This window comes from Ictidomys tridecemlineatus, unplaced genomic scaffold (assembly GCF_052094955.1).
Source record: "Ictidomys tridecemlineatus isolate mIctTri1 unplaced genomic scaffold, mIctTri1.hap1 Scaffold_69, whole genome shotgun sequence".
Taxonomy (NCBI): Eukaryota; Metazoa; Chordata; class Mammalia; order Rodentia; family Sciuridae; genus Ictidomys; species Ictidomys tridecemlineatus.
The window spans coordinates 853,653-868,722 of record NW_027524892.1 but is presented as its reverse complement, the minus strand read 5'-3'; the positions used below and the strand labels follow the sequence as shown (position 1 = coordinate 868,722).

Sequence of the window (15,070 nt, the reverse complement as noted above, 5' to 3'; positions counted from 1 at the left end):
TGGTGTATAAATGCCACATTTTTTTTATCCATTTATCTATTGAAGGGCATCTGGGTTGGTTCCACAGTCTAGTTATTGTGAATTGTGCTGCTGCTATGAACATCGATGTAGCAGTATCCCTGTAGCATGCTCTTTTAAGGTCTGCAGGGAATAGTCCAAGAAGGGCAATAGCAGGGTCAAATGGTGGTTCCATTCCCAGCTTTCCCAGGAATCTCCATACTGCTTTCCAAATTGGCCGCACCAATTTGCAGTCCCACCAGCAATGTACAAGTGTACCCTTTTCTCCACATCCTCACCAGCACTTGTTGTTTGACTTCATAGTGGCTGCCAATCTTACTGGAGTGAGATGGTGTCTTAGGGTGGTTTTGATTTGCATTTCTCTGACTGCTAGAGATGGTGAGCATTTTTTCATGTACTTGTTGATTGATTGTATATCCTCCTCTGAGAAGTGTCTGTTCAGGTCCTTGGCCCATTTGTTGATTGGGTTATTTGTTATCTTATTGTCTAATTTTTTGAGTTCTTTGTATACTCTGGATATTAGGGCTCTATCTGAAGTGTGAGAAGTAAAAATTTGTTCCCAGGATGTAGGCTCCCTATTTACCTCTCTTATTGTTTCTCTTGCTGAGAAAAAAAACTTTTTAGTTTAAGTAAGTCCCATTTGTTGATTCTTGTTATTAAATCTTGTGCTATGGGTGTCCTATTAAGGAATTTGGAGCCCGACCCCACAATATGTAGATCGGAGCCAACTTTTTCTTCTATCAGATGCAGAGTCTCTGATTTGATATCAAGCTCCTTGATCCATTTTGAGTTAACTTTTGTGCATGTCAAGAGGAAGGGATTCAGTTTCATTTTGTTGCATATGGATTTCCAGTTTTCCCAACACCATTTGTTGAAGATGCTATCTTTCCTCCATTGCATGCTTTTAGCCCCTTTATCAAATATAAGATAGTTGTAACTTTGTGGATTAGTCTCTGTGTCCTCTATTCTATACCATTGGTCCACCCGCCTGTTTTGGTACCAGTACCATGCTGTTTTTGTCACTGTTGCTCTGTAATATAGTTTGAAATTTGGTATCGCTATACCACATGATTCACACTTCCTGCTTAGAATTGCTTTTGCTATTCTGGGTCTTTTATTTTTCCATATGAATTTCATGATTGCTTTATCTATTTCTACAAGAAATGCCGTTGGGATTTTGATTGGCATTGCATTAAACCTATAGAGAACTTTTGGTAATATCGCCATTTTGATGATGTTAGTTCTGTCCATGTACAGGGTATATTTTTCCATCTTCTAAGATCTTCTTCTACTTCTCTCTTTAGGGTTCTGTAGTTTTCATTGTGTAAATCTTTCACCTATTTTGTTAGGTTGATTTCCAAGTATTTTATTTTTTTGAGGATATTGTGAATGGAGTGTTTTTCCTCATTTCCGTTTCAGAACTTTTGTCGCTGATATACAGAAATGCCTTTGATTTATGCATGTTGATTTTATATCCTGCCACTTTGCTTAATTCATTTATTAGTTCTAGTAGTTTCTTTGTAGACCCTTTTGGGTCTTCTAGGTATAGAATCATGTCGCCCGCAAATAGTGATAATTTAAGTTGTTCTTTTCCTATTTTTATGCCTTTAATTTATTTTGTCTGTCTAATTGCTCTGGCTAATATTTCAAGGACTAAATTAAATAGAAGTGGCGATAGAAGGCATCCCTGTCTTGTTCCAGATTTTAGAGGGAATGCCTTCAACTTTTCTCCATTCAGAATAATGCTAGCCTGAGGCTTAGCATAGATAGCTTTTACAATGTCAAGGTAAGTTCCTGTTATCCTTAGTTTTTCTAATGTTTTTAACATAAAGGGATGCTGAACGAGGGGAATGACAGCCAGGGTTTGTGGCGCTATCCTCATGGGCTGGGTGCTGTCACCGGCAGTTCACATCATGATCTCACTTAACCCCATGCTGCCCAGGTGCATCCCTTGGCCCTGCTCGTGGGTTCTCCTGCCTCGCGGGGGCTGCACTAGGATCCACTACTTGGGTTTGTTCTGTGGATTCAGCAAGTTCACCCGCGAGGCACCCAGCTCCAGGGAACCACACAGTGAAGATCGGCTGTCATTTTTTATTACAATCCCTCAATTCTGAAACCCCAAAAAGACTATGAAAACCAACAGCTTCCACCAAGTCTGATGCTACGACTCATTCGAGGACAAATCCCGGGCTGCTCTGAGGCTACTTGGACTCTCGTGGAGCCCTAGTTTGAATAATCACGAGTCACAGAAATGGTGATGGAACGTGGTAGGACACGTGGCTCATAAACCTCACCCCCCTCTGAAATCTAAACATGTCTAAATTTGGAAACAATGACTTCTGCCCAAAGATTATGGACTTGTGATACCAATCCTCATGACAACCCTTAGGCCAGCCCTACGAGATCTTTATTTTGTAGACAAGGAAACAGGCTCCTGACAAGGAAACAGTCCTGACATGAATCTTGTTTTTCTTTTGTCATGATGCAATTTGCCCAAAGCCACCAAACTAGGAGATGGATGACTGAGAACTTGAACTTGGGTGGGCTGACTCCATGGGTGTCTAGGTCCTTTTTCTTAGAGGATCGCCTGGTGCCCCCATTCTGAGGACCAGGGAGGCCCTTTGAGCAGGAAAAGGCTTGGTGACTCCTATCCTGCCACCAATGAACTCTGTGTGACCTTGACAAAGCCCTTCCTCCTCCCAGGACCTGTGCCTCCTGACTTGTAAAACAACTGACAACACTGTCTTTGAGGTCCCTTAGCTGCCGGTCACATTTTCTCTACAGCCTTTGAAGAGGAGTCCCGCCTGTCGCATTGAAAGTAGGCATTCAGACCCTTGGGGAGGTGCAGTGGCACCAGGTCCCATCCTGGAAATCCTTTGAAATGTCAGGCTGGGCTGGGGGAGTCTATGGGATGGGGGGTAAGGAGCAGGCAGAAAGAATTCTGAATGTCCCTTGATTCTGAGATGCAAGTGCCACGTCATTGTCTCCACCCCTTGGTGAGTGAACCTGCCAAGGACACTGCCTTCTTACTTTCCCAGGTTTCTGAGGCTATTTCAGCAAGAGCCAGTCTTGCCAGATTGAATGGATTTCTTTCACACACTTAAAAGAAATGTAAAACCCAATCGTTCCACTGTCTTTTGAAGTTTTATTACCTAGTTTTGAAATGGTGAAAACTGGCCCAAGATAAACAAAATTCAAGGACAATAAAAATATGTAGGAAAAATAAGTTGGTCCCTCTCGGGGACTAATGTCCCCCTCCTCAGAGGCATGCCCAGCTGTACATCTCCTTCCCCGAACACTTTTGGGGTCTGTGAGTGCTGTTGGGATGCTCTGGGCAGCAGGCACAGAGCCACACGTGACCTATATGTGCATGATTTACACATAAGTACTTGGGCTGTCAAGGAGTCCCCATGGATGCACTCAGGGGCATGTAAATCCAGAGAACCAGATTCTGTCCTTCTTTTGCTCTGGCCATCATAGCAGTGAGACTTGTGAATCCTGACCCTGGGTGAGTGAGCACCATGTGCAGCAGGAGTGTTCTGCAAGTCACCTCTACACCAGGACAATGAACAATACCGAAGAGATCGTGAGCGACATGATCCCCTCCCACGGAACTGAATGAGATGGATTCCCCACTTCAGCTTCCCCTTAGGTGACACTGCCCATGGCCCCCCAGTGCCACCTGACACCTGTCCTGGGAGTGCGGGGCAGTCGGGGACAATGGTCTGCTTGCAGCTGCAGGACCTTACCTCTGCGAGGGGCTGGGGGAGCCTATGACCCTGAGGACACTTGGCTAGGGCTTTGGCAGCTCTCACCAGTTGAAGTCCTGGCGTAAGCTTGTAAGCTTCATTTCTTTAGGGTTGATCTACTTCCACATTTGCAGGAAAGCTGGGCCAGCTGAGTGATCGTATGTGAAAAGTGAGTGAAAGAGAGAAATCCAAAGTGATTTGAATGTGGTTTTTCTTTCTTTCTTTCTTTCTTTCTTTCTTTCTTTCTTTCTTTCTTTCTTTTTTTTTTTTGGCTTAAGCAACCAGTTGTTTAGAAAATGAAAAAAAATCAGTTTGGGGGAATCAGAAAGCAAAAGTTCAAATAAAAAAATTGAGGTTCCTATTAGACAGCTTCTGGACAGGCAATCCGGGCATCTATTATCTCCTCTCTTGCTGAGAAGTCCATCACACATTTGTAGGTTGTTTTTGTACTTGTAGCCAAAAGCTTCCCAACAAATGCAGTATATGCATATATGTGTGTGTGTGCACGCGCGTGCATGTTACACACACATATACATGTAGATGCCTCTCTTTTTTTTTAACAGTACTGGGGATTGAACCCAGGGGTGTTTTACCATGGAGATACATCCCCAACCCTTTTTGAAAATTTTATTCTAATTTGTTACATATGATAGCAAGGTGCATTACAATTCATATTACACACATATAACACAATTTTTCGTATTTCTGGTTGTACACAATGTAGAGTCACACCATTCGTGTCTTCATGCATGTACTTAGAGTATTGATGTCCACCTCATTCCACTGTATTTCCACCCCCATAATCCCTTCTTTTCCCTCCCTCCCCTTTGCCCTATCTAGAGTTCATCTAATCTACCCATGCTCCCCATTCCAACCACATTATGAATCAGCCTGCTTATATCAGAGTAACCATTCAGCATCTGTTTTTTTGTGGGGGGATTGGCTTACTTAATGTAGCATTATATTCAACTCCATGCATTTACTTGAAAATGCCATGATTTTAATCTCTTTTAATGCAGAGTAATATTCCATTGTGAATATATACCACATTTTCTTTATCCATTCACCTCAAAAGAGCATCTAGGTTGGTTCCACAGTGTAGCTATTGTGAATTGTGCTGCTATAAACATGGATGTGGCTGTGTCCTTGTAGCATGCTGTTTTTAAGTCCTTTGGGTATAGACCTAGGAGTGGGATAGCTGAGTCACATGATGGTTCCATTCCCAGTTTTCCAAGGATTCTCCACACTGCTTTCCATATTGGCTGCACCAATTTGCAGTCCCACCAGCAATGTGTGAGTGTGCCTTTTCCCACATCCTCACCAACACTTATTGTTGTTTGTGTTCTTAATAGCTGCCATTCTGACTGGAATGAGATAAGATCTTAAAGTAGTTTTGATTTGCATTTCTTTAATTGCTAGAGATGTTGAACACTTTTTCATGTATTTGTTGACTGATTGTATATCACCTTCTGAGAAGTATCTGTTCAATTCCTTGGCCCATTGATTGGGTTATTTGGTTTTTGGTGGTAAGATTTTTGAGTTCTTTATATATCCTAGAGGTTAGTGCTCTATCTGATGTGAAAATTTGCTCCCATTCTGTAGGCTCCCTATTCACCTCACTGATTGTTTCTTTTGCAGAGAAGAAAGCATTTTAGTTTGAATTCATCCCATTTATTGAGTCTTGATTTTAATTTTTGTGCTATATGAGTCTTATGTTGATGATTGGGCCTACTTTGAAGTCTCTGGTTTAATTCCTAGGTCCTTGATCCACTTTGAGTTTTGTGCATGGTGAGAGATAGGGGTTTAATCTCATTTTGTTGCATATGGATTTCCAGTTTTCCCAGCACCATTTATTGAAGATGCTATCTTTTCTCCAATGCATGTTTTTGGCGCCTTTATCTAATACAAATGTAATTATGTGGGTTTGTCTCTGGGTCTTCCCCAACCCTTTTTAAATTTATTTTGAAATGGGTTCTCCCTGTGTTGCTCAGACTGGCCTCGAAGTTGCCTCAGCCTCCTGAGTAGTTGGGTTTACAAGGTGTGTGCCATTGTGTCCAGCTCTACAAGTCTGTCTATCTGTCTATCTATCTAAATATGCCTGAGACTAGTCAACAGCCTGGCCTCTGGGGCAAAGAGATGGCAGGAGGATGGGGGACGGAGGGACAGTTGGGAGACTTACTTTTTCTAGGAATTTTTATTCTGCTTGAATAAAGAAGCAGAAGAGCCATCTGACCTGAAGCTGACCTGGCTGGAAGGAGGCCCCCAGGATCAGTCCTGTCCTCTGCCTCTGCTGGGTGATTCCTCTGTGTCTCACCGTGGCAGCTCTCTCTCTCTTTCTCTCTCTCTCTCTCTCTCTCTCTCTCTCTCTCTCTCTCTCTCTCTCAATATTTTTTAGTTGTTGATAGACCTTTATTGTATTTATTTGTGTGTGTTACTGAGGATCAAACCCAGGGCCTCACACATGCAAGGCAAGCGCTCTACCACTGAGCCACAATCCCATCCCCCATGGCATCTCTTTTGACTGAGCATCACTAAGATTCCCTTGGCCAAGAAAACTGTGCATTCTTCATTCCCTCCACTATGGAAACTCCTATGTGGTTAAAGCTGCAAGTCCTGAATGGGGGCCCGTGCATAGTGGCGCACACCTGTAATCCCAGCCGCTTGGGAGCCTGAGGCAGGAGGATCACAAGTTCAAAGCTAACCTCAGCAACAGTGAAGTGCTAAGCAACTCAGTGAGATCCTGTCTCTAAATAAAATACAAAATAGGGCTGCATGTGGCTCAGAGGCTAAATGTCCAGAAGTTCAATCCCCAGTACAAAAAAAGAAAAAAGTAATAGTCCTGGGTGGTCCCCAGACGACACATCTGCCCCACATCTGCTTTCTTTTGTAATACCAGATTCGTGGGACCCCATTAGACCTCCAGGAGCTGAATCCGATGCAGTCACACAAGAGTCTTTATTGCAAGCTCGAGCCTGGACTCACAACCATTCCCGACACAGCAGTCCTAGGGAGTGAGTCCCAGTCCTTTGTTCAGTGAGATTTTATAGGTTTTGGGGGGATACTCTATGCATAACAACAACATACAGCAAATCATTCCAAACTGCGGGAAAATCAAACAACTCTTAACATTGATTAGCACATTCACTGGCGGGAACAAGTTGGGTGGGATGATTGGTTAGTACAAGAAGGGGATTCCTTTGAACTGGTGGGTTTAGGCCACGAGGGGAGTACGTGCTAAACTACATGGTTTCCCAACATGTTATCAACCACCATAAACTACTGGGGGGTCATCTGGCATCCCAGGTATTTCCCTGTCTCATGCTGTTTGGTGGTTGCTAAGAGGTTGCTATGGGTTCTCACCTAACCTGAGTCAGGGACATCTGGCACTGCAGATCTCTCCTGCAAACAACTCAGCAGGGTGGCTATCTGCCTAGAAAAGCTCTATGGATTTTTCCAAGGACAAGGATCACGCCCCCCCTTCCTTAGGACAGGCCTTGGGGTACAAGTTGCTGTTATTTATTTTCAAAAAAGGAGTCACATTAGTTTCTCACTTTCACTTAAGGACGAGAGCTGCTTAGGACTCCAGAGAGGTCTGGGTCCTACCCCAGCTCCATTGTCACGTCACTGATGGTAGTGCTGTGTGTCTTTGGGGAGGTTATTTACCCCTCTGTGTTTGGGTTTGCTCCTCTGCAGCAGCTGTCTTGCAGGATGGCTGGAAGTGTCAGCGCTGTCCTTCAGACTGGAACGTCTCCCCAAGGCCTAGGTGTTAAAGTCCTGGTCCCTGGCGTGGTGAAGGTGTGAGTGACTGAAACTTTGTGAGCTCGAGCCTCGCGGGAGGCCTCTGGTCCCTGGGCATGCCCTTGAAGGGGACTGCGGGCCCAGCTCTGCCCTCTTCTTCTGTTTTTCACTTCCAAGCCCTGAGGTGAGGGTTCTGCTCCAGCATCGGCCTCCATCATGATGCGCCGCCTCAACAGCTGAGCCCACTGATCATGAACTGAACCTCCAAAACTGTGACCAAAACAAACCTTTTCCCTTTATAAGCCAGTCATCCCAGTTATTTGTTGCAGTGACAGAAAGCTGACCAACACAGTCGGAGACTTGGCAAGTCTGAACTGTTGGGCTCTCTGCCTCCTGGCAATCCATCAATCAGTCTGCTCCCGTTGCTCCCCCTCCCACGCCCCCTCCTCTCACTGGGACTTTGCATACGCTGTTCCCTCTACCGGGAATGCTTTTCCCTCCCTCTCTTTGCCTAATTAATGACCACTTATCCGTCAGGATCTCTAACACTTGACTGCAACCTTCATGAAGGCAGGCCTATTTTTGTTTCAATATATAATGCACCTGGCGCTTAGCACCACTGGCATTCAGTCATCATTCACTGTTCACCGTGTGAGGGAACAACTGCATGAGTAAATGAAGGAAGAGATCCATTATTGCTAATCTGCTCAATCAATATCCTGCAAAGGAAGATAGTAGATACCTATCTCCTATCACCATGGGGACTGAGGGCATGCATTTAAAGTGTGTGGGGTGGTGCACACCTGTGATCCCAGCTACTTGGGAGGCTGAGGCAAGAGGCAAGTTTTTAGCCAGCCTCAGCAACTTAGTGGGTCGTTATTACTTATTATTATTTCTGACAGGTATCCAGGTGGCTTCCTGGTGGCTCCAGCTCTCAGCCCTGCTCAGATGGGAGGCCCCTGCAGTCCCTTCACACCTTCACCCTGGCAGCTGGTCCACTCACCCATCCCAGCAGCCTCAGTCACACTCCAGATGAGAGGACTGTGCCAGTCCTGAGGAAGGGAATAGGGAATTCTTTTTTTTTTAATATTTATTTCTTAGTTCTCAGTGGACACAACATCGTTGTTTGTATGTGGTGCTGAGGATTGAACCCGGGCCGCACGCATGCCAGGTGAGCTCGCTACCGCTTGAGCCACACAGGGAACAGGAAAGAGGAGCTAGGCAGGCCAAGAAACCCAAGTACAGGGACGGAGAAGCACCATTCGCTCACTACAAAAGGCTGAGTTCTCCTAGTAGAGAGCATCTTCTTTTCAGAAATAGAAAGAAAAGTGTGCATCCAGTGGGGAAGCGACAGAGAGAATGACCAGAAAAATACACATGGCTCCTGAACATGTCGAAAGAATGCTCACAGAAAACGAAATGCAAACTAAACTACAGAGACGCTGCCTCCCTCAGCGAGGCTGGTGAAATCAGGCACCACGCACTTTGCTGCTGGGGACGTGCATGGTAGGGCCAGTGTGGCACCATCTGGCAGTGTCAATCACCACTACGGAGATGCACCTGTTGATTCAGAAAGTCTATTTCTGGTCATTTATCCTGCAGGACATGCTACAAAGCATAGACCAGCTATGCTTTGTAACATTGTTAAGGTTAAAAGAGGTGGGGTAGAGGCTTGGGGTGGGTTAGAGGCTGGGGGTGGGTTAGAAGCTGGGGGTGGAGTAGAGGGTGGGGGTATAGCTCTGCTGTAGAGCACTAGGCCACCAGTTCTATCCCCAGCACCAGAACAGAGTTAGGAACAACCCAAATGTCTATCCCAAGACTAGTTAAACAAATTACAGTTTATCCATAAAATTGAATGCTACATGGCTATAAGAGGAATCAGGAAAGTGTAAATACACTGGCACATTATAGGAAGGGCAAAGCAAGATGATGCTTTTTGTGTACCAGGGTGAGAGAGGAGAATCTATATTTATATTTACTTTTTTAAAAAATATTCATTTTTTAGTTGTAGTTGGATACAATACCTTTATTTTATTTATTTATTTTTATGTGGTGCTGAGGATGGAGCCCAGGGCCTCACACGTGCTAGGTGAGAGCTCTACTGCTGAGCCCAGCCCCAGCTCTTATATTTACTTTTATATGCATGAAAACTCTGGAAAAATCCACAAGAAATGAACAATAGTGGGGTGGGGCAGTGGCTCAGTGGTAGAGTGCTCACTTAGCACATGTGAGCATTGGGTTCGAAACTTAGCACCACATTAAAAAAATGAAATAAAGATATTGTGTCCACCAACAACTAAAAAGAAATTAAAAAAAGAGAAATGAACAATAGTGGTTAGCTGTGTTTGTGTGTGTGTGTGTGTGTGTGTGTGTGTGTGTGTGTGTGTCATGAGAGACTTGTAGAGATGGGAATCAGTTCAATAAAAAATAAGTGTGGGATGGGGCAGGAGTTGAAGCTCAGCAATAGAGCACTTGCCTTATACGTGTGAGGCACTGGGTTCGATTTATAGCACCACACAGGAAGTTCTAATTCATTCATTGTAACTGCTGCGTGGTGTTCCACCAAGTGACCAACCCATATTTCATTCACCATTCCCCAGGGATGGGATTTCAGCTGCCTGCAGTTTTTACTGCCGAGCTCAACCCTGTGCGGGGAAGGGGGGGTGGGGGTGGGGTGGGGTGGGGTGGGGAGGGGGGCAGCCCTCTATGGCTCTTCTCTGCTCACTTGGCCAGAGTTTCTTTGGAGCACATTTCTAGAAGCAGAGTTTCTGTCAATCTCTAGATGTGAGCTGGTATCTCATTATGTTTTTAAGCACATTTCTCTGAATACTTCTGAGTGGTAGCAACTTTTTATACGATGATGAGCCCTTTGGGTTTCCTAGTCTCAACAAAATGCCTTTTGAAATCCTTTATTATTTTCTCTTCATCTCTCTCTCTCTCTCTCTCTCTCTCTCTCTCTCTCTCTCTCTCTCTCTCTCTCTCTCTTTGGAAGGGGTAGGTACTGGAGATTGAATTTATGAGTGCTTTACCACTGAACTACATCCCAGCTCTTTTTATATTTTTTATTTTGGGACAGAGTCTCCCTAAATTACCCAGGCTGGCCTTGAACTTGCGATTCTCCTGCCTCAGCCTCCTGAGTAGCTGTTACAGACTTGTGCCACCTCACCTGGCTGGAATATTGAACTCTGATGTAGGCAAGTGTACTATTCTTCCCCTCATAGTTTATGTTCTTTGTGCCTGGTTTAAGAAATTCCTTTCTTGGAGTGGGGTACAGCTCAGGGGTATAGCACTTGCTTAGCTCCAGCACCACGAACAAACAAAAACAAACAAATTTCTTTCTGTCTCAGTTAATTTAAAGATATTCTGGATTTGCCTTCCTTAAATCATCTCAGAGCTTTTGAAGACAAAATTTTTAAAAGTATAATGTGGTGGGCTTGGTGGTGTGTGTGCCTATAATCCCAGCTACTTGGGAGGCCCAGGCAGGAGGTAAGTTCAAGACCCTCCTGGGCAATTTAGCATAACCCTGGCTAGACAATAAAATCGCATTAATGATGCCAGAGGAATCTGTAAGATGCTCTTATATTCCATAAAAGGGTGCATGGTTTAAAAACTTGAGAAGCAACAGTGATCGCCTCTTCCCATCCTCGGGCCTGGGGGGTACCAGAATACGCCACTTGAAATGTGCTTCTTTGGCATATGGATATTCTGAGTTAAAGGTCACTGAGAACCATCAGAAAAGCTTAAAAATAGGAACCACATTTTCCTTTTGTAGAGGAAATTTACATCGATAGAGGAAATTTAGTCACTTTCCTGTAAATTGCCTCCCCTCACCCCTCCAGTAGCCCCCAAGCCCTTTGTTCTATGTTTAGCACATGTTGTCACTGAAGCCAAAGTTCCACTCACCCCTGAGGTCAACAGCACTGGGAGCTCCTGCGTACACGTGATGGATGCCCACGTTAATGAACTTGTGTTCCTGCTTCTTGTTAGTTCATCTTGACTGGTCTAGTTTAAAGCGTCCAGTGAGGAGCCTCAGATGGGTAGATGAAAAGCTTTCTTCTCTACAGACCTCAAGCTAAGGCCAGAATTGTATTCGCTGTCATGTGGGTTTGATGGATGGTGGCTGGGCTCTGGGATGTTAAGACCCTGGACTCGATTCTCTTTCCCTGCCTTTGATCAACAGCCTTCATTCCCACTTGTGACCCTGGGGCTTAGTTGGGCCATAATTCCCCGCTCTGGCCCCATTTCAATGCTCTGGCTGGCTCAGAGCCCTCCCCTGGGACTCGTGGGACACTTGTGGGGAAAGGGAAAGAGAAGCTGAAACAGCTGTTGCTCCTTCCTGAGACCGTGACAATATCTGATTCCTTCAGACACCTGCCACAGCATACTGTCCTTGGCCAATCGGCTTCCACTGTGGGCACAGGGATGGCCTTTCCTCGAAGCTGGGTGCTATCTGGAGCTCGGTCCATCTCCTGAGAGTCACTCGGTGGTGAATGAACTGGGCTTGGCTTTGGGTTGTCAGCTCTCAGGGACTGGGTTGGAGAAGGGGCCATGGGTGGCTTCAAAATGGGAACTTCCCATGGAAACTTGCCCGCAGCTTCCACCTCTATTGACATTTCAGGATCTTCCTGGGCCCCTCGCATTACTTTTAAGTCCCTACCACATCCTATTAAGCCTAAGAAAATTGCCTCTTCACGTTGTCAATAGGTGCAATTAGATACAATCATCTGAATCCAGAGGCAGTTGATTGATACTACATTTTGTAGACATTTTAATTAAACATTGGTTAGTTTCAATTTTACAGTGTTTTTGTTTTTTTTTTTTTTTTTGAGTCAGTCTTGGTCTCCAGGTCTCCCATATCTTTATGTGTCCTTGAAATGTTCACACAGTCAGGCTCTGACTTATGGAGTCTGATGGTGAAACTGTCCAGCCACCAACGTTCATCAGACCAGCCTGACCAAGATCCTGATAGCCACAGAAACGCCAAGGATTCCCCAAGCACCTTCCTGGATTTAAAATCATGGGCTGCTTCCAAAACCCTTTATACAGAGTAAATGGATATTGCAGAGATTCTTTCTCCCCTTGGCAAAATCAAGGAATCTTGCTGGACCCCTTCATCTGTGTAAGATCTTGGAATGGGGTCTGAACCCCCTTCTACGTATGGATAAAACCACAGGATATTTGCAGACTTTCAGATTGTGAGTACAGCCGTGGCCTGTTGGCTAGCCTCCTCCTCTGGTGAGGGGCATATTTAGAGAATGGCCTCCTATCTCTCGCATCCTGAATGCACACAGAGTCCCCCAGGTTCATACCATGGGATCCCAGATCTAAAAGAGTCGAGCAAATGAACCCCTTCCTCTTGGCAGAGTTGTTCATTGTGAGGAGTTCTCTCCTGTCTTAGGATCGCCAGTGTGGAATCTGTTTTGACAAAAGGTCTCCACAGCCGGTCTCTGTCTGTAGAACTATGAAATACAATAAAGCCTCCTCATTATGAAATCATGAAACATTCCTGAGTACTTCCTGAGGATAGAATTTGGGGGTCGTAAAACAACTTCTTCTTCTTGTATATAGAATTTTGAAGAACAGTTAATCATGGGATGTTTGCAGAGCCCCTTCTTTTTTTTTTTAAAGAGAGAGTGAGAGGAGAGAGAGAGAGAATTTTTAATATTTATTTTTTAGTTCTCTGCGGACACAACATCTTTGTTGGTATGTGGTGCTGAGGATCGAAACCGGGCTGCACACATGCCAGGCGAGCGCGCTACCGCTTGAGCCACATCCCCAGCCCCAGAGCCCCTTCTTGTCCCTTGAGTTTTGTTCTGTTTGCAGACCGCCCGCCTGGGTAGGAAATCATGGAACGTCCACAGAACCGCTTTCCTTATCATGATGGAACATCTGCAGAGCTTCCTCATCTGTGTGGACTTGGAATGTTAGCAGAAACCCCTTCTGTGTGGAATTATGGGAGGCTGATTGAGCTCTCTCCCACATATGTGCTCCGGGAACCCTGACTGAGCCCCCAACCCTGTAGGAACTCCTGAAATGCTGACTGAGCCCCCAACCATGGAGAGACTCCCAAAATGCTGACTGGTCTCCTGGTGGTGTAGAATCACAGGCTGTTACTTAAGGACATTCTTCAGTATAAAATCTTGAAGTCCTCAGGAGGGCTGGAGGAAGAGAGCAGACATGGGCCATGGCTGTGCTCAATTACATGTTGGAGAGAAGCAGAGGATACAAAGTGCGTGGCCAGATCATGGAGGGTCTTAAAGACCAAATGAAGGTTAGGAATAGTTCTACAGACTATAAAGAGCCACCAATGTTTTGAGGTAGAAGAATGATGTGATGCAAATTATATTTGAAGAAGCTTGGGGCTGGCTAGCTCCGTTGGTAGAGTGCTAGCCTTGCATGCACAAGGCCTTGGGTTCGATCCAAAACAAAAACAAAACAAACAAATTATATTTGAAGAAGCTTAATCTGGTAAGAGAAATAGATCAAATAAACTGAAGGGCGGTAGTTTATAAAAATAATTTTAAAGACAAAACAGAAAATCGATATTTACTAAGTACAATAACCTATTGTAAATACTTTCATGAAATAAAGGCTCATCCTCTAAAGCGAGGCTTAGCAAACAATCACCTCTGGGCAAATCTGGCCCACCACTTGTCTTTGTAAATAAAATTTTATCAGAACAGCCATGCATATTTGTTCATTTACTGTCTATGGTGGCTTTTATGCTACAATAGCAGATTCAAGTAGTTGTGCCAGGGATTGTGCAGCTTGTTAAAACCAACAACATTTACTATCTGCCTTTTACAAAAGAACTTGGCTACAGAGCTATAGAAAACTAAGAACAGGGCTGGGAATGTGGATCAAGGGGTAGTGCGCTTGCCTGGTATGCGTGCAGGCCCGGGTTCGATCCTCAGCACCATATACAAACAAAGATGTTGTGTCCGCCGAAAACTAAAAAATAAATATTAAAAAAATTCTCTCTCTCTCTTTAAAAAAAAAGAAAACTAAGCAAAATATTGTAAATGACTTAAATAGACCTCATCAGAAAAATGATTTTTAAAAAAGTGTGACCTAGTTATATGATAAAATATTATATAGCAGTAGAAATAAATAAACTCAATTTTCATGTATCATTATGGATACATGTTACAGAAATGATGTCAAGAGAAAGCAAGTTGCAGAAGAATATATTTATATTCAATTAGGATAGGCCAGGTTATGCTGCAGTAACAAACAGCCCTGATATCTAAAGCTTAAAACAATGTTTTCTTTCTTGTTCATGCTATGAGTTCATCACTAGTCCAAGGCAGTTGGAGGATTCCTTTTCATTCTAGAACTCAGCTGCTCTGTAGAACATGATGGTTATTTGGTAGAGAGAAAAGAATGGCATAGGACACACTGACTTTTATAGCTGCTGACAGGAAGTGATAAGTGTCCCTTCTGCTCTGAGTCTCATTTCTCCTGAGAGTGACTGATTAGCCATAGCTCAGCTTTAGGCTACCAGGGTGAATCTCAGGGTCAACCACTGCTCAGCCTTCAGGAGTTCTTGGCACTGGGAGCCCTTG

General features: G+C 44.4%; 1 protein-coding gene across 1 annotated transcript in view; it reads left to right on the top strand.

The window, feature by feature from the left end:
• Positions 1 to 13,689: 13,689 nt before the first annotated feature.
• The window catches only part of LOC144374422 (uncharacterized), a 42,214-nt gene continuing 40,833 nt past the window's right edge, over positions 13,690 to 15,070 (top strand). The window contains exon 1 of the mRNA XM_078037263.1: positions 13,690 to 13,776. Within this exon, the coding sequence (XP_077893389.1) occupies positions 13,690 to 13,776 (87 nt within the window). The remainder of the gene's footprint in view (positions 13,777 to 15,070) is intronic.